This window comes from Neolamprologus multifasciatus, chromosome 7 (assembly GCF_963576455.1).
Source record: "Neolamprologus multifasciatus chromosome 7, fNeoMul1.2, whole genome shotgun sequence".
NCBI classification, from domain to species: Eukaryota; Metazoa; Chordata; class Actinopteri; order Cichliformes; family Cichlidae; genus Neolamprologus; species Neolamprologus multifasciatus.
In genome coordinates, this window is record NC_140445.1 from 61,509,160 (window position 1) to 61,529,513 (window position 20,354).

Below are 20,354 nucleotides of genomic sequence, written 5' to 3' on the forward strand. Positions count from 1 at the left end.
CACACATTCTCAACATAGACCTCAAAGGCACTAAACTGGGGCATGTGCAGACTGTAAACTTGGCCTCATGAATTGAAAGTGAGGAGGAATAATTTGCCAGTTGCAAAACTTTATATGTGGAATTGATAACATGAAAAATATTATTTCCTTATTTGGCTTGTACCTGCTTTTAAAGTTGTTTTTTTTAAGTAATCTGAGAAAATATCACTCTACTAAAGTAGCTTTGCATGATTTACAGTTTAAAATAATGCTTGTTTGTCTTGCACTGGGTTTCGGTGCAGTTGCAACCTTTCCCCTCCATTTAAGTCAACTTTTCTCTGACTGGCTCGTCCTTCCAAACAAAGAGTTTGAACAGCAGCGGAGGGGTTCCTGAGCTGTGTGCCTGAGCTGTGTACCTAACGTGACCATGTTAAGGATGTAACCTACAACTGACATAATGCAAAACCAAGAAAAAACTAACTGAAACTGAGTGGTTGCAGCAGTCCGAGGCCTGAGCTTTTTACTCAGAGAGTTACTTGCAGATATGCTGACCTCACTTTTTGAAATTTTGCATCCATCTTGTAAGAGGATATAAAAATACAGCATAAAAGGTCTGTTTTATGGTCAAATTCATGCAAACATGCACAAAGATGCAGCAGCGTAACAGTTTAATTTCTTATGGAGTCAATAATTGAAATGCAGTGACCATGATTCAGTAGAGTTTGCATTATTGAGCATATTCAGAGGAAAGCCTGTGAATCTTTCTGGAATATCCTCATCTTTGAAGTAACCTCAAGTGTGGTGTTGATGCAATTCTTGCTGCTTAATATTTCAGCAGCCTCCTCAACCTTGTTTTGTTCGAGAAAAAAAAAAAGGAAAAGGAAAAAAAAAAGTAACTAGAGGTCACGGTTGTGTTTGTGCGTGTGCATGTGCATGAATATATGTGCGTGTGTTTCCCCTGCATGTGTCCCCTGACACCTGTACTCTCTAAGGGTGTGAGGAACAGACAGAGGCCAGAGCCACAGTCACAGGTCTCAGACCAGTGGGGTGTGAAATGAATCACAGGGCCAACACACTCTCCCACTGCTGCACACACTCGACTCGCTGTGTGGGTGTGTGTTGCGTGGCGTGTACGCGCGCTTGCGAGAGACAGAGGAGCATAAAAGGAGAGAAAGGACACTGAAAGAAAGGGAAGAAGGGGAGGTGGAGACAAGAAACTCCTACACTGTGGTTTTAGCTGCATTAATAGGTCCTCGGTTAATAAAGTCAGTATAAATATTTATCAGCGCTGTAACGCTTTCTCATGAGAGATGCCGTTCGGACTAATTGCGGTGTAGCTTTGGCATTTCATTTTCCTTCAGTCTTTATTGTCGACAAGACTGGGAAAGGCAAATGTGTAACAGTCTCAGGACTTCAGACCCTGCAAGAACCAGAGTCACTGCGTGACAACTGCTTTTGTTATTTTTGATTAATTTCAGTGTCATTAGGGAATTTGAACCTCATAAGTCAGCCCTAAAATCTTGTTTTATAGATTTTTTCCCCCACATTATGCTCACATGGTGCACATTCATAAATAGATTTGTGTTTGAATGACCCCAAATGAATTTAAGTCTAGCTTTAATATAACACCGGTGTACTGCTTGCACGGGTTTGCCTGTGAGAAACCATAAAACACAACAGACGTAGAAATCAGGGTACAATTCTTTCGCTAATTTTTATTTCACTTGGATATTTCAGCTTCGTTTTGTAGATAGCAAAAATGATCTCATTCATCTGCCTAAGGTGAAAAGCTCCTCAGTGCTTACCATAAATCTGAATTTAAGATGTGAGGGTGCAAGTGACCTTTTGTGACCTGTAAGGAGAAAACTTGAAATCAGTTTTTTAAGATTTTCTTTTCAGCATATTTGCATACTTGAGTGGAGTATTTGAATGAAAGTGAGACATATTAGAATAATCGTGGATATTGCACGACAGAGAGTAAACATACAAATATTTGTAGAATTTCAAATGAATTTGATCAGAGAAGCTCCTTAACAGTAGATGTAAATCTTGGCTTAAGTTGAAGATTTACATTATATTTCTTATTTTTTTTAAAAAGGCTTCAGTTGATGGGCACATTCACGGGGGCATTTAAATTTTGCTTATGCTTTAAATGTTATTAGGCACTTACCTTGCTTTTAATGAACTGTTCATTCGGGATTAAACTCTTTAAGATCACAACCTGCAGCTCTTCTGGAAAAAGCAAAAATCCTCCAGCAACAAGAAACGGGGCGGCAGAGGAGGGGATCCGGTGCTCTGGTTGGTTGCATCGGCTGTCAATCATCCACGAGTACTCGGCAGCACCTCCCACAGACGCACAGCGGCAGCGCAGCTTTCACCCACAATGATATTCAAGGCACTTGCGGCTCGTCTGCAGCGATAGGAGAAAAGAGGACAGAAAAGAGAGCCTCACCTCCTCTAACAGCGAGTGAGGTAGGGAAAAGAGTCAGAGAGCGAGAGGAAGACGAGAGGCTGTGGAGTTAAAAGAAAGACAACGGCGGCTTGGACCTCCTGCCAGGACTCTTTAATTGTCTGCGCTTTATTATAAAGTGTCTAATTTTCACACAGATTCGACATGTCATCATCCGGTAAAGACAACAGCGGTGCCCAACACGCCAATTACGTGGGACCTTACCGTTTGGAGAAGACGCTCGGAAAAGGACAGACAGGTTAGTTGGGACAGCTTGCTCGCGGCATCCTCTCTAATTGCACAATTTATTTTCGGAGCGCTCCGCAGCGAGTTGAAATTTGGCCGGCTGGGGTGTCTGCAGGTGATAAATAACTAACCGCTTAGTTACAAACACCTGCCCAGCCTTGTGGGGAATTTGGAGGGTTGTTTCGCCAGCGGTCTGACATAATCATTGTTCACACAGGATGTTGCTTTACATTGTTTTATTGGCTGTGCGTTGGCGTTGGACTGTGTGTGTGTGTGAATTAAGGAGCAGCAGCGTGGAAGCCGTTCAGCAGCAGAAATGATGACAGTGTGATGGGCAATGAAAATGAACTTTTTGTGTTTTGGCTCCCCTGTTTGTGTGCGTGTGTGTGTGTGTGCTCTGTGATTGGAGCACAACGCCCGTTAATCCCGATTTGCCTGATACATTGATCTATTCTTAGTCCGCAGGCACGCAAGGGGGAGGCAGGCGTTTCTCCTATAGGCTCTGGCTGCAATACGTGGGTTTCCTCCGTTACGGAGTAACATGTCCCACCTTGACAGATGAGCTGTTCACAGAGCTGGGAAATAAGAGCCACGCTGATGTATATTCATACACCCGCAGCCAGGAGATGCGACTGGGCTTCCTATAAGAGTCACATGCTTTATCTGAGCCTAGACAGCAATGACACTGCAGTTTCTAAAGTTGCATGGCACATGCTCTCTCCAATCAGCAGGTCTCGATGCCATAATATTTCACGCTAGGTGATGAGTAGCCCACAAGGCAGCAGCACATCACTGTCCAGTACGTCCCCCTGAACGGTGAGAATCCTCTGCGATCAAGTACATGCAGCCAGTGGAGCCATGTGAAAGGAGAGGCAGGCACAGCCCTGTGTAGGCAGAAATAGCAGGAGTGATGCAGCATGCTCTGTAAGCTCAGCAGCACTTAGAATGAGAGAAGGAGTGGGACTTTTTCTTTTGCTCTTTTACTATCTCTCTGTAGATTTTTCTTCCCATCTGTTGTCTAAAATGGCTACAACAGGCGTCAGTTCCCCTAGCCCGTCCAGCTGGTCATGCTGAGCAACCCTGTGTGTATGTGCAAATGTTTGTGCGCGCTCTCAGACAGTATGCTTTCTTAAAATGACCACTTAGTCACCTGACCAGCGCTCACTGTTCATTAGTGGGCCTGAGGGGGGAGGGAGCACGTCTTCATAATCCCTCTTTGACTGCAGAAGATATTTGAACGAGTCATGTTTCGCACCCTGACGCCCACAGGTGGATTCAATAAAAGTTTGCTAACCAGCACAGTGCGATGCATAATGATTTCCATGTGATCTATTAGTCGTAGTTAAAGTTTATGCAGCAGTTGATTTTTAAAACAACCGAATAATAAAAATAATAATCATTTGTGTTTACAGGAACCCCTCACTCACTTTTAAATAGCTCTCAGGAGTCCCTAATGTGTGTTTATGATGGTACAGAGCTGGTTCCATGGCTGGATATTTAATCATATGTTGTCTCTGTAATCCTCTATGGCACAGTGTGTATTTATGTGAATGCTGGGGCAGATTTCGATGAATGTTTCGTACTCTCCTCTGAAGTCTAGTATGGTCAGCTTGCAAAATATAACTTTTATCAAACTTATTTGGGCTGAATTTACCAAAAGGTTTTTACTTTTTAAAACATTTTTTCAGTCAGACAGCTTTTTCTAATTGAATAACAGTCATTTAGTTCGAATGCTTTTGCTCTGGTTTTTCAATTACATCTCGGGGCTAATATGCACTGAAATAACCAGGCCCAGCGTTATGTGTTTGTCCATGTTCTCTGTTAGAAAATTCATTTGGTTATTGGCATCTGTGGTGCTGGTCCACGCCAAACCTATTCAGATTAATGACACTGCCTAATATCCCATTCTCCCATTTACCATTTGTTAATCTGTCAGATCTTTTTCCCAGGCCCCACGGAAAGGGTTGGCCTGGCAACTGAGCGCACCCAATGGGCTGGTCTTAACCGCAAGTGGCAGCTGAGACTGTCCAATGAGCAAAGTCCTCTGTGAGCTTTCCCAGGCTATGGTTGGCTGGTATTATTGGAGGGGAGAAAGCGGAAGCCCTCTGGTAGATCTGGCAATCCTGCTCAGAGGAGTTGTGCTTTTCCATGTTCATTAAGTGATTAGGCCCTGTCCTGACATATACACATAAACACACACACATGGCCACCCCAGTAATTCTGGTTGGCTTTCTGATCTAATCCTCTACACAGCCAAAGCCCCGTCAGCTCTTACTCACACGTTCACGTGGCCCAAAGGTAGCTTTCTAACTCCTGTCCCACTCTGGCTTTCAAACTCCACCTTCATGTGCAGCTTGCATACAACAAGTCACATATACTCTTTTGCAGTGATGCAGTACAAATAGTGGGATGCATATTCTATATATTCCCTTGTCACAGAAGAGCGTGTTTACTCAGTACTTGTAGACCACGTGTATGACGATTTCTTTGTCAGGTGTAAGATGGGGCCTTCTCTCATCCCAACCGGTCGCAGCAGATGGCCCCACCCCTCCCTGAGCCTGGTTCTGCCGGAGGTTTCTTCCTGTTAAAAGGGAGTTTTTCCTTCCCACTGTCGCCAAAGTGCTTGCTCATAGGGGGTCATATGATTGTTGGGTTTTTCTCTGTATCTAGGAAGCGCCTTGAGGCGACTTTTGTTGTGATTTGGCGCTATATAAATAAAATTGAATTGAATTGAATTGAAGTAGTCTTGAAATATTGAGTGTTCTTATCGGGGCTGAAGCATCAACAGTATGGAATCCAGGTTGTGGCCCAACCTGCCCAGTGCACGGTGTCTACGGTTCTATGCAGTCAATGAGCCTAAAATCCAAGATTTAGTTCATTCTGGAAGGTGGTGGGAAGACTAAGGAAAAACTCATTTGTTTTGATTTCACCATGATTTGATCATGACAGACAGACAAACCCTGTTATCCTGATGCAACTCTAGTTCACGCTTTACATGAAGAATATTTAAACACCACAGTGCTCACCGGATTAACATCCTTAACACCTCCACATGGCTAATTAGCATGAACAACATGGACACATGGCTAATGATTGGACACATGGCTGGAAAAACGTATCCACGCTTTTGTGACCTCCAGGTTAGATTATTGTAATTCTCTCTACTGTGGTCTCCAAGCCCTCTTCGAAGGCTGCAACTCGTTCAGAATGCTGCGGCTCGCCTTCTTACTGGCACTAGAAAATTTGGCCCTATTACTCCAGTTCTTGTTGATGTACACTGGTTACCAATCAAATATCGCATTGAGTTTAAAATCTTGCTACTCACTTTTAAAATCCTGAATAACATTGCGCCTCACTGACCTCCTCAATTTGTACACTCCTCGTCGTGCATTAAGATCATCAGGTCAATTACTCCTGGCCCAACCTAAGTTTAGACTGAAGACCAGAGGCGATCGTGCCTTTGCTTCAGCTGCACCCGACCTTTGGAATAGCCTCCCTGCTTCTATTCGAGCCTTGGACTCTATCCAGTCCTTTAAATCAAGATTAAAAGCATATCTATTTGACTTGGCTTTCCCGACCAGTTAATACCCTTTTAAATCTTTTAATTTTTAAACTTTTAAATCTTTTATTAGATTTTATTAAATGTATTATTTTTTTTATTAATTTTACTGCTGTTTTTGTCTTCTGCGCCTCTATCCTGTCTGTGCTTGTGCCCGATTTGTACCCTGTTATTGACTTATGTTGACTCTCCATATTACTGTGAAGCACTTCGGGTTTTTAAATGTGCTATATAAATAAATTGTATTGTATTGTAATGATTGTATCATTATGCATGATATAAACCTGACTGAAGCTACTTCTCAGTTGGACTTTGTCAGCCTTGTGTGTTGTTTACCCCAACACAAAACGTGCTCTTAATGGCTAAAAGTTTTGGCTAACACGGTGGTGTCTTTGCAGTTAGCTACAGAGCCGAACCGGTCTAATTTTAGCGTCTATGGAAGATCTGAGAAGCTGTGTTTCACAACTTTCACTAGATTTCTTCCCTAAAACATCCTATGAACAGCTCCGGTAGCCGTGGGATGACAGGATGAGGGCAAGAAACATACAATAGATGCAGAAGGTGGAACATTTGCATTGTGGATTCTGGATTTGTATTTGGTATATGTGTGCATTTACTCTCTCAGAATTCCCATTCAGCTTTACTTTCTGTCAAACACTGAGTTGAACTCCATGCACTGTTAGGCTGCATTATATCCTATATTAGCTTCACGAGCCTCTAATCTGTGTCACGATGGCCTAGAGACTGAGGTAACACTTATTAAAACCCTTATTAAAATGTAGAACTTGAATGTCTCCATCACGCTGGGATTTGCAGTCGCAGCCTTCTTGCATTTCAAAATCGTGTAGCTTTGTTTGACAAAGCTGAATATGTTTAATTTGTGTTTTTGCCAGTGCACTGACTTAACACAGGCTGAATCACCGCTCTGTTCCCCTAATGCTTTGGAAAACACTGCCTTGCTTTGCCTTTACTTTGTTCCTGAAGGCTGTTGATTAGTGAAATAGAGGCCTATTGTCTGGAAAACACTGCATGCTAATCCAGCGTAAATCCCAGTTTGTTTGTTTTTTGTTTTTTTTCATGCTAGACTTGGATATTGACAGGCTAAGCGATGGAGGTTGATGTGTAGGCTCCTTGATTCTTTGGTTGACGTTTAGAGAGTGAAATCATTTGTGCTTCAGTGACTTTCATATTGACTGCTCAGCTGACAAAAAGCTCTGCGTGATGTTGTGTCTTGCGTTCTCTTTCTCTAGCTCTCTCTGCTTTTATCTATCTGCTGGAGTGTTCTTGTTTTGGGTTCCCTGTGCTTACCAGGCATTGGAGCCAGCATCTAGCTGGTCTCGCTGTTTTAGAGTCAGCAAAGGGCCGGCTGGTTTCTAACTCCAACTGCCGATTTCACTATTTGCAGTATTGGGTTGTGTTTGTGCATCTTTGTGTATGAACGATGGAGGAAAATCCATCCATGTATACATTACCCAGATTGCTCTTGGAGCCCGGTGCAATGGTGATGCACAACCGTTAATTCTGCATTGATTGATAGCTAGTAAGCTGGTGATTTAGTTCATCGGCCACTCCCAAAGATTTCCTGTCAGGTGAAATAGATCCATACTGTTTCGCAACACATGATATTCCTGATGATGACAAGTGACTAGGACATGTTCGTTCAATGCTGTCAATGAAAAGCCACTTGGCAAATCCACAAAAGTGAAATGCATTTGGGTGCTTACACGTGTGCGTCTTGTGAATCGAACAGGTGATCGTACTACAGGTGATCTATAGCCTCCTTGCCATTTAAAAAAATAAGGAGAAAAAATGAAACACAAAAAGCTCTCTTACTCCCCCGTGTTCACAAGATTACCCAGAAAAAGTTGCCAGATTTGACCTAAAATTGGTGAGTGAGGGGAAATAAATGAAAGGCTGCGATGATAGGCCCATGTTTCAAGGGGCCTGTTCAAAGATTCAGGTCAGAGAAGCCCTGACCCAAAAGCTGTACTCTGTTGCTCCCAGCTGGATAACACCTCATGTTAGGAGGCTGGATCAGAGCTGTAGAGCAGGAAGGCAAGCTTCCTCGGTCTCAGCCGTTTGGCTGTCTGACTAAAGCTGAAGCCCTGCTTCTTCTCTATTGAAATGTATCTGAAATAATGGGAGGTGTGTGGGTGTCTCATCTAGGTTGTTATATTTTTGATAAAAATATATATTTAATGTGTGTTTAGGCTGTTGCTTCAATGTTCTGGTCATTTTTATGGGTTCTCTAAGTAACTCAAACCAAGAATGTAGTCTTTTCACAGTCTGCATCGTTGGCTGAGGTTATATAATGATGATGGTCTCTGTCATTTAATGTGCCTCTCTTCTCATCTCCCTCGCTCCATCTCGTTCCCTCTCTGTCCTTCTTCCCCATGGCCAGTCAAGATTCATACAGGGATTCAGCCATGTGGTAAATCAGACAAGACCTCAGTGGAATTGCATCGATTGGGAGGAATGTATGTAGCCAACGATTTTCAGAGATTAATGACGAGGAAAGAGGTGGAGAACTGGTGCAGGGGGGGCAAAGGGAAGGAGGAACCTTGAACCGAGAGAGCATGAAGCTGTGGTGAATGTTCTGACTGAAGTGGAGGTTATTAATTAAGGCAAAGTATCGATCATTCTCTTCATTATTCTCCCCTCCTCCCTGATTTTCATCTCTCTATTGCTGACCTCCAGGCCAGGAAAGGGTCCAGTCTTTAAATGGGAGGACAGTGAATAAAGAGCGGGAGTGCTGGAATAGTCTCTGTGGCTGATCATGAATGAGGGTGTTTATTTATCGTGTGTATTTTTTGGACAGGCCCCATCACGTCCTATTTGGTTTTCAACCTAACTCGGTGCAAGTGCTGTCACTACATCTCTGTTACGTTACATAGCATGGAGAATCAGGTTAGGGCGACGTGATGCTACGGTCTGTTTTCCCCGAGTTACAGCGGGCCACATACACACCCACGCAAACAATATCTGTTCACTCTGTCCATATCTCTCTCTCTGTCACCGAGGTCCCCACATCTGCTCAGCTTCTGTGTTTCGTGTAATGTGTTATCGTCTCGCACTATTTAAAATTTCACACTGCTAGTTTTGCAACGCAGCACTGAGAATGCGAGCAGAAACGTACCGTTTTTTCTTTTCACGGTGCGAAAAATTGTTACATTTATACTTGATTTTGTTTGCACTGTTCAAACAAAGTCACCGTTCAGTAAAACATGCCTCTTGTTCGGCTTTTAAACATCCTTGCACCAGCCGCAGTCTCTGTGAATGTTTGATGCTGCCAGTCAGCTTTTCACTCAGTCAAGTCAGCTGCCACATCTTTTGTTCTGTGTTAACTTGGAGCATTTAGGAGACACTATAATGTATTAAACGTCTGTGCGCACAGCAGTTGGCTTAATCAGGCAGCCTCTCTTTCTTTCGCGCGCTCTCTCTCTCCTCTCCCAGTTCAGATTAACCCTTGCTGAGCTGCCTGTCTGGCTCTGACTGTGAGAACACCGGGTTGGTTGCCAAGGTTGGCTGTCTGGTTGTCATGGTTTCCCTGCTTCTTGCTGGTTCCCAGTCTTCCCTCATGAAGAAATAAAGGGAATACTCTCTCTCTAACTCTCTCCTCTTACTGTCTCTCATGCTGTCTCTGTTGCTCTCGTTCCTCTCGCTTTCTAGCTCTGTAAGTGGCTGCAATCTGAAGTTAGCATCGTAACAGTCACGCTTGCAAAGTCCTCCGCTGCTTTTCGCAAGCTTGTCTTTGTTTCTGTTTCCCTGCCTCGCTGCTACATGCCTCTGGAAAAAGAGTCTGTGAACGACTGTTTTGAAGATATGCCGCGTGTGTGTGTTGGCCGTGTGCTCGCGCGTGCGCTCAGACATACGGTCATGGATCAGACCGGCTTGCCCTGCTCTGTGCTCTGCGCTGTGTGCTGTGTTCCCATTTAAATCTGGGAGATTAGCACATGTGGGGAGCCTCGGCTTTAGTTGCTGTCAGCTCAGTTAGCCTTGGCACGCTGTCCTCAGATCAGGGGGGAATCTCTGCGCTCATCCCCCCTCCAATGCTGTCTGTCGCGCTGTACCTTATCCATTAAAAAGTAGAGGAGTGGGCCACTGACCTTGACTTTTGCAGCGTTTTTAAAAACACACACATCACGTTAATGCAGGATGTGAATTTAAAGATTTTTTTTTATTACATTTTGTAAGATTCCAAATGTTAAGTAGCATTATTTAAAATGCTTAAACTGTGGCAAGCTTTAAGTGGTATATTTAATTTTGTGAATCTTCCTGTTTCTTTTTAACTAACTAACAAATATCAGCAGATGCACACTAAAAGCCTTTGTGTACTAAATGAATACATTGGAAATCAAGTGTGCAGATAAATGAAAGAGTCGTGCTTGTCATTTTAGGATTCTTTTTAGCCAAGTTGGCTAATTCACCTGGGGTGCTTTGCCATTAAGAAAGTCAGCTAGCCTGGAAAGTTTTGCTTATTGAAGTATAATTGAATTTCCAGTATGAATACACTGAATGAATGACTATTAAATTGCACGAACTGGTGCCTTTGCTTTTGCAGACCTGCTGGCAACTCCCTTTGGACTGCATTCCAAGAAAAAAAAAAATACATGAATGAAAATGTGCGCTCATTTGCTGACTGAAGAGCATCCCAGATGGCAGGGGCAGGGTAATTGTGATGCATTCAGAGTTTCCACTGCCACGCGCTCTGTTGTCAGCTCTTTAGGATATGGAGCACAATGTCATCCACGAAACACCTGAGACGTGGCTCGGCATGTGAAGTGAAGCAGACAGGCCTCAATAAGATTAGGTTAGATGAGCATGACTGGTCACAAACCGGGAACCTGCACTGCCTTCTTGTCTCTTTGACACTGACTTCTAACACTTGGCCGGACTTAAGAGACTTATCACAATGTTTGCGAGCTCAACTCATTTTATCCCAGCGTGAAAGATGAAGGTGACTGTTATATATCGAGAGAGGGAAGAGGACGGCTTTGGTTTGATAATGGGCCTGGATCACAGGTGTACCACAGTTGTCCGGCCAAAAAACAAACCGTTTCTTTTGTGTTGCCACTCGATCAGAGACGGGGTCAGCGCTTTGAGCCTGCTGCCAGGTCACATCCTCTGTCGTGACTACAAATTAGGATGAAAACTGATCTGAGATGACAGTGAGTCTAGTACAGTGTAACTAATTATTGGGAAAATTCTGAAACTATATTATTCTCATACATTTTAGGTATAAAAAAAAAAAAATACCAATCTGCTTTCAGGATTTCAGAGTTCAGCTTTTTCACTTAAGCGCAAATTTCAGTTTCTTTACCTCATTTCACAACAAAGTAGTTCTTCCTCTTCACCTCTTTTCTGCTAATTTAAGCTTCTGCTCCACAGTGCACATTTTTCCTCTTATCATATCTTTGTTTGTGACCAGAACTCATTTGGCTCAGAGGGTTGAGCAGCTGCCGTGAGACCCGGTGGCAGAGGTTCGAATCCTACCTGTGACAGTTGCCGCACATGTTCCCTGCTTGCATGCGCTCTACTTTCTGGACACTCTTCAATGTACTCTTACACATACAGCCATCTTCAGCAAGCACTTTTGCTTCTACACCTCTTTTCAGCAGATAATTCTGCTTTTTCAGTTGTTTTCAGCAGATTCCAATACGAGGCATTCACACTGCATTTTCGCAGGAAATGCAACTATTTCTAGTTCTCATACATTTTAGGTTAAAAAAAAAAACCTTCATATTTTTGCACAATCTTTGCTTTGCTTTGCTCAAAGATTCGGTTAAATTATTACTTTAGAAGTATAGGAGTGTTTATTTCAGTTATTTTGTGTGTAGGCTTTGATTGTTGTTTGTTGTGGTTTCCGGTGTTTAGCTGGAAATGTAGATTACAGTAGCTAGGCTGTGAAATAACAGTTCAGTGACAGCTAAATGTCAGTACTTTACTACTGTAGTTAATGTGTGTTTTGAATGTGTTTTTTCCCTCTTTTGGCCTAAATTGTTGGTTCATCCAGTGCTACTTTCCTCAGTACTGTGCTAGTTTGTAAAAGTATTTCAGCATAAATCTTTTAATCGCACCAGAAAGCTTTCCTATTTGGACATTGCACCAACCAGAATTTAGCTTTCTCCCTGTAATATTATTATTTAACACCAATTAATAGGGGACAGCATTAGACTAAAGATTAGGTGCTATTTATTATGCATCATTACCACTGCACAGCTTGTTCCTTTGTTAATGTTCTCATATGAACTGACTGGAAATATTAAATTAATTCTCATATAATTAGATTATTAACTCTAAAACTCGCATTTATGTTGCAGTTGAAAATGAATAGCTCTATTTTTCCTTCAACAGGCTTAAAATCTGAGTCAGACGAAGTAAATAGAAGCCCTATAGAATCTATTCAATACTGATGAAAAATATCTTCAAAGGAGCCCGACTTTTGTTGGTGTCAGCTCTTTATCTTTTTTTTAAAGTTTTGCAATTTTGCTTTCTTACCTTCCCTTTTCACACTTTTTTTTTTTCTTCAAATTAGACAGTTTGTGGGGTAATTGTTAAAATAAAAAAGCGATGAAGTCATCGATTGTTTCATCTTTCGATCCCAGCTAGTTGGCTTTGTTTATTCATTGCTGAGAGCGGCTTACTTCTGCGGTGGCTGTTGCTGTGTGTTATGCCACCGTGTGCGTATGTGAGAGTGTGTAGACTGGTCTGACTGCTGGAGCTTTAGTGTGCACCGCGTGTTCCCATTTCACAAGCTCTCTGTCGATACATAACAGCATCTGAGAGCTGTAACTCGTGGGACAGGGGTGAACATGAGAGAGGCAGAGAGGAAGGGGGGTACAGCCTCGCCAAAGGAGAGAGTTTCTGAGTGAGGAAAAAGAGTCGCAGCAGTAAAGCGTCTCTCAGGGTCAGTGCCTCTATTATCATTCAAATCCAGCATGCACACCAACCACGTCGATGCACATGGTGCACAAACACGAGCACACACACAGAGACTGGAATGTGCTGTGTGGCAGTACTGTGGTGGATTTTTTTTTAGTTTTACAGGAGTGGCTGCAGCAGAGCTTCTACGGCATCAGCGGTGGAAATGCATCCACAGCAGGAAGGATTGCTCTCGGTACAGAGCCTGAAGACGCACAAACATGTACACACACTTCTTCATGCCCGTAGGATATTTAGGAGGCTTGTTCCTCTACTCGTCAATCCCATCCTCCGTTTCACCTCACAAGAACTTAACTGTCAGCGAAGACGCGTTGGAAAGTGTTTCATACGGTCTGTATATTTGTAAATTGCACATGTGATGAGTCAGTAGCCATAGCAACACAGACACACACTCTTCATGTGTAATTTCACATGCCGGGGGTACGATTGTGGCCAAGCCCAAATAAGTTGTTGTTTTGATTGGTCAGCTGTGTTTTCTATCCTCGGTGCTGTTTTGATGCATTATAGGGTGTGGAATGAGAGCACGATTGTGAGTCAACAGTGTGTTCGTGTCCATTTGGCTCTGCAGACACTGCTGCGTGTTGTAGAAAAGCTGCAGGTTGGCGTGTGGCACCGCATGACTCACGGGTACATTATTATAATCATTATGACAGTTACTGTCAGTATATGATACTCTTTCAACCCGTCTGCTGTGGTGCAGACAGTACAAGTTTACCTTGAGTTTATATAATATCGCTTTTGGGAAACATTTAAATGACAGTACTTGGACCAAACCACTGAAGGAAAGGCTTTGGTGAAGCTTTCATTTAAAATATTTAAAATGACTACCGAGGATTTCAACGGATAAATAATAAAGCTGAACTCATCCTTCTTACACTTGTAATCTCCAAATTCATTTCACCTGTAACCTCAGAAGTCATTCCCGTTCTCTTGTATTTCTGTGTCCATTACACTCTGTCCGTACATGTCTTGCCACAGTCTCCCTTTCTGACCCTTCCTCTTCCTCCTCCCTCGTTTCCTCGCTTTGCGCCTAATGGAGGTATTCCCCTGCAGCCTTCAGACCTCGCACTGCCATTCTGCTCAGGTAAGGCTCATTTCATGCAGCATGATTAGATCTCACTGGCTGCAATTCAGAGCTGGATAAGCCAGAGTGCTGTGGGCCTGCATAGTAGCAGAAGGAATTCAATTAAATCTTTACATATACTCCCCTTGCAGTATATACCTGCCAATCTGCACATAAATTTTAACCCACACAAGCGAGCATGAATGTAAAAATCCTCATACATTACATCAGGCTTTCTTTTTTGCACACTCTAGTGGCCGTGGCTTAATATACAATGAAATTTGATCTATGTATATATGATTAACCTTGCATAATGCATTAACTCTTATATGATTACCACCTCTCCTTCTTTACCAGCTCAGTTTCCATATCTTTCTCACTATAACACACCAAAGACCCCATTTGTAACATTAAAAATAGTAAATCACACACACACACAGCCATTCATGGGTGTGTGCGTAAATGGGTTAATTTGATGTGAACCGAGGCTATCACAGTGCATCTAATGAAAGACGCATACCCTGTGTTGGCTTTATGGGCCAGTGCTGGTAATTGCTTGTAAAGACTGATCTGAGCTGAACGTATCCTCATACTTCATGTAACAAACCACAAGGGAAGACACTAATAGTAATTGGACAATGATATAAGACTAAAGTGTGTGCGTGTAATTTTAATGTGGCCTCTTCTCACGTTTTATTATCCGTCATTAAAGGTTTTTTTTATGTATCTGAGATTTTGTAATGCGTGGCGTTTCATACGTTTGTCAGCATAAAACAGAAGTGAGAACTGCACTGCATTATTACTTGATGTTGTTCACTCACGCTTCTGATGCCCTTAAGCTTGTGACTGTGTCTGTACAACTTGAGCTGATTAGCCTTGCAAGGGACCTGAATTTATTACTCTGTCTTCACCAGTGTCATTATACCTCAGCCTCTTATATTCACTCCGTAATGAGACTTTATGAAATATTCTAACCTTTACCTGGAGGTGCTCATCGTATGTGTGTTTCTGTGTATCGGCGCTGACGGATACAGCGAAACGAGAGACAGACAGACTCGTGAATACATTTCCACGCACCTGCACGCGGACATAATTCGAGCCCGTGTAATGATTTGTTATTCCGGAGTTTATCGTAGCAGCCGATGAAGGGGTCCAGGCTAGATCAGGCTCATTAAACCTGAGCGAGAGATGTGCCTGTTGGCTGGGTGTGTGTGTTTGCTTTGCTCTGCGTCTCCTCTCTTCTTACACTTCATCCCCGATCACCCTCACCTTCTCTTTCTATCGCTGTCTCTAACGGAGTACAACACTAAATCAGCCTGGCCTTTTAATTAAAAGTCACATTTTCTGTGCTCTAAGCGCGCTATAAACAGGCCGAGCTGCACATGGACACCTCGCTGCTCCCTCTCTAAAACATGTACAGTAGACTGTACGTCAGACCGGCGTCGTGAGAGGAATGTTGATCTTTAAGAAAAACCTCTTCATTCGTCATGTACTTAATTTTCTCACTCGTCTAAAAGAAGTAGTTAATTTACCCCCCCCCCTCTGTCTTGTTTGACTTTAGGAGTAGACCCTCTCTGCTGCCCTTGCCCCATTTGAAGATCGCTTTAATGAAGTGCTCTTGCTCCCTGTGAATTATACTGCAGCAGTTTTTATGTCACGTATAAGAAGTCCCATGTATGAGGGCACGGAGGTGAGAGATGAGTACAGAGAGCTCACCGAGGCCCTCTCCCGGGGCCCGAAGTTATGTGTCCAGACTACGGAGCGATTCATTAACCGATTCCCAGCACTCGCATCAGGCCTTTTCGGGTTCACACAGGCTCTCAGCCTGATGTTGATCTTGCCTTTACATGCCCCTCACACACAAGGCAGTCTCTGAAGTCTTATGGAGAGGCTAAGCATGGTTGCTGGAGATTGGGGATGAGGGTCCTCCATCTAGTTGGTGTTATGTAAGCACAGAGTGATTAGTGGTCTCCCTGTGGGTGTCGTCTCGGTTTAATAGCTAGAACCTCATGTCAAACACGGCTACTATTCAGTTTTAAGTGGATTTTATCCATTTCTGTTTATGTGGACGCATGTGTAAAATTTCATTTCTGCAACACCAAATCGCATGCAGGGAGTGTTCATCATGTATGAACCGCATTGTTACTCTGTGAGCAAGCATATGCATAGATATAACAGTGATAGCTTGTATGTGATTAATCTCTGAGGCCCTGAGGTGATGGGGTCAGAGTGGAGTTGCCTGTGGTGCTAACGACAGTGATTAAAGTGGGGGTCGTTGGGGCTTAACCTTCATCAGATTCTTCTCCTCAATATGTTGTCCCCATGGGACATGGCTAACCTTATTACTGCTGAGGAGACCCAGTTTTACTCTTCATAGTCAGCGTGATAAGTAAATTGATGTTTTTCTTTCTTCTTTCACTTTATTTTTTACACAATGCCACTTCATAACCTTAAACTTTTCTCTTTAGAAATTACATTCAGCAGAAGTAGCACGGTGGCACGGTGGTTAGCACTGTTGCCGCAGAGCAAGAAGGTCCTGAGTTCAATTCCACCATCAGGCCGGGGTCTTTCTGTGTGCATGTTCTCCCCGTGTTTGCGTGGGTTCCCTCCGGGTACTCTGGCTTCCTCCCACCATCCAAAGACATGCAACTTGTGGGGATAGGTTAATTGGATAATCCAAATTGCCACTAGATGTGAATGTGCAAGTGAATGTGAGTGCGAATGGTTGTCTGTCCCTGTGTGTTAGCCCTGCGACAGACTGGCGACCTGTCCAGGGTGTACCCCGCCTCTCGCCCTATGACAGCTGGGATAGGCTCCAGCGCCCCCCACGACCCTGAAAAGGATAAGCGGAAGCGAATGGATGGATGGATGGAGAAGTAGAACTGGTAGCATTGTAAAGCACTCTACCAAGGCTAGCCCTTATTCTTTCTATCATCTAGTTATTCAAGCAGTTAAATATTTGGCTAATTATTCAGTGATATATTACCTCATTTAGCTGTGGAGTGTATTGCAGGGAAAGTTTAAAGCCTCTATTAGCTGTTCACCCTGTAATCTGAAACAACCCCGTTTGATTTCGTCAATTTATCATATAATATATAAGCCTTTATCACATTGCAGTCCATTTGGCATATTAAATCTTGTGACCCACATTATCCATTGTGGCACAACCCAACATCCACAATGGCAAAGCAGAAGCTGATGACAAGACAATATTTAACTTCAAAAGTTCTTTGAATGTTAATAATCTGGATGAGTGATTAGCCCAATTATAATAATACAAATAATGGCCTACATTTATATTGGTTCAGCCAGTTAGCAAAACAAGTTAATTAAGCCACGCCACATTAGACTATGATTATTTTATTTGGACGTGTAATAGCTTCAGAATGCCTCAGTGCTCACATGTTTCCAACCAAACATTGCAAATGATCCCCATCATATTAAAACCACTGGCCGCTTTGCCTCAATAGGGGTTTCCCATATTCCCTAAGCTTGCAGAAATATCTGAGTTGGATCCACATTCTCAGCCCAGCACACTGGTGAGACTGAACTAAGAGCCGAAGTCTTTTTAATGGGTTTTATCAACCATTTTCAAAGGTGCTTTTTCCTGCACCACTTGCTTTGGTTTTTTCCATCAACTTCTTCCTCGCTCTCTCCACCCCCTCCCTCATTTCCATCCGCTTCTCCAATTCCTCCTTCCTGTCCTCAAACTCCCTCACCATTTTCTCTGCAGCTCTCAGCGTCACCCTGCTGTTTCTCTCCTCCTCCATCTCTCTGTATTACCCCTTTTCAGCCTAATGGGATCATCGGTTAACATGTCTCCCTCTCTAGCCCAGGTCTCTACTATATCCTCGCTTATCGCTGTGAAGTTAATGAAATGGAGTTCAAGAATGACCCCTTCCCTCCATCACTCCCTCCCCACTTTCTCACCTATAGTATCTTCATCCCCTCATAGCAGCCTCCTTCTCTAAGTATCTTTATTCTTATAACCTTATTATTTCTTTCCTCTGCCTTTAAATCTAAAGTCCAAAGTGAGCAACCCTCAGTTTTTTCCCTTACTCGCCTCTCTCCTATCTTTAATTCCTAATCCTAGTCTTTGCACACAATCGATGAGGCTGTAAATGAATTTCTTCCCTTCCATCAGTATTATTATCTCCCCAAATCCTTTTTAAATGTCTGTATTCTGTAGCTCTGCCTAATGCTGAAATAGAAAGGCCTGGTTGCACATAATGTTGTGTGCTCAGTAAGTACAAACACCACCTGCCTACTCCCTTGGCCTCCTTTAAAGCTTTCTTTCCTCTAACTGCCAATGTTGCGCTTCCATCAGTGACCCTGAGTCTTTTTGTATAAGTTGTAAAGCAGAGAGGAGGAGGAATTCTGCATGTGTTGGTGTATATGTCTTGTGCATGCACGAGTGCTGTCATCTCAAGCCTCCCTAACTGTCAGAAATGTCACATAAGGGTTGCCCACACAGATGGCATTGTTGGTGGGTTGTGTACGTATAATGCTGTCACCGTGTGCGTGCGTGTGTGTGTTAGAGAGAGAGAGAGTCTGGCTGGCCTGTCAGACTAATGCACAAATATACTGCCTGTAGCTTGGCTCATGGGTTAGTCAATGAGGAAAATGCATATGTGGATGAATGCAAAGGATTATCTGTCACAGAGTCCCTGAATATAATCACGCACGCACACGCACACGCATCCACACACACACACAAAGCAGCAAACCGAGCAGGGAGCGTGTGCCAGCACACCTGGTGAGTTCAGACAGCATGTCAGCATCTCACAGCAAGAGGTTCCAATCAAGACGGCGATGCTGACGTCCCCACCAGCCCCACCCCCACCTGGCTTGTATTCAGTCACCCTCCTTTTACCCCACCTACCCATCCATGCATGCATTCCCCCACGCATGAACACTGATATATCTTTACACCACACTTGAGTGCAAAAAGATGCTGCTTTTTTTTTTTTTTGTTTGAGTTGCTTTATTCAGAAGTACACGCGGGTGAGTGAGTGGGAGTGCCGGTTATTTTTATACTGTGCGTGCGCCTGTTTGTGTGTTAGTGTGCGCGCATGTGTGCATACTGTTTTCTTCTATACCTGGTTACCCTCATTGCTGGACATCATTATAGTCATATGGTCACCATGGTAACTAGCATAGTTTGTGTGTGTGTGTGTGTGTGTGTGTGTGTGTGTGTGTGTGTGTGTGTGTGTGTGTGTGAGAGAGAGAGAGAGAAGGAGAGTGAGTGTTGTTGCTGGCTTTGATGATGCATCTCATTCATTCATTCTTATAACTGTTACTGGTGCTTTGAAACTCCAGGCCACATTACACTTGGGGGTTAGCTATAATTGATAGGACGGTTATGTCATCAAAGGCCCATCTGATCTCTGAGATGTCACAGAAATTGTCAGCGATCGCAGTTTATTGCTGATATGTTTTTAAAATGTTGCTGTCGCCTCATTATTAACAGCTACCTCATTGGTAAGGCACTCATAAACTCTCTTATGCTAGTTGTTCTTTATGCAACGACAATAAATTAATATTTTAAATTCTCAATAAACATATCAGTAACTGATTTGATTAAGTTATAAATAGTTTGGTATGTAGCCCCCAACACCCAAAAACCGTTGCCAAAAATACAACACTTAAATGTCTTGGTCCAAGGGTCTGTCTTCATATTACTTCCTTAGACAACCTTAGATTTTTGTCCTTCCACAAAAATCCCCAAACAAACTAGATCTAAACCAGAGAAAAGAAGCTATTTCTTACATTTGACATGTTGACAATAAGAGAGAAAACCACTCTAATATATGAAGAAAACAGACCATTAATGGGGATTCAGATCAGTGCAGAATAAGAACAGAATATCATCATGGATATAACACTTAGGAAAAAGTGAAAGGTAAACTATTAGGAGGAAAAAGAAGAAAACCATCTTTACAAGAAAGAAAATAGATGGATAAGGCCTGAGAGAAAAGGAGATGGTGGCTAGCTGCAAGGATTAAATCTCACTCAGGCCCAGCCCTGTGAGATTACCAGCTATCCACTCGAGTGCTATGAAAACACCGGCAGATTAGGCGTACACACATGCACATGCAGGCACACCCACACGCGCA

The 20,354-nt window shown here is 43.1% G+C and overlaps 1 protein-coding gene across 6 annotated transcripts in view; it reads left to right on the forward strand.

The window, feature by feature from the left end:
• The first annotated feature begins 204 nt into the window (after positions 1–204).
• brsk2a (BR serine/threonine kinase 2a) overlaps positions 205–20,354 on the forward strand; it is a 205,350-nt gene continuing 185,200 nt past the window's right edge. Inside the window, exons 1-2 of one of the 6 annotated variants that reach the window (XM_085164826.1) lie at positions 205–2,451; positions 2,587–2,687. In XM_085164826.1, coding sequence (XP_085020952.1) covers positions 2,594–2,687 — 94 coding nt within the window. In that variant the 5' untranslated portion in view covers positions 205–2,451; positions 2,587–2,593. Of the gene's footprint in view, positions 2,688–20,354 lie in introns of all 6 variants that reach the window. The other 5 variants (XM_085164825.1, XM_085164827.1, XM_085164828.1 and 2 more) reach the window with 5 other exon arrangements.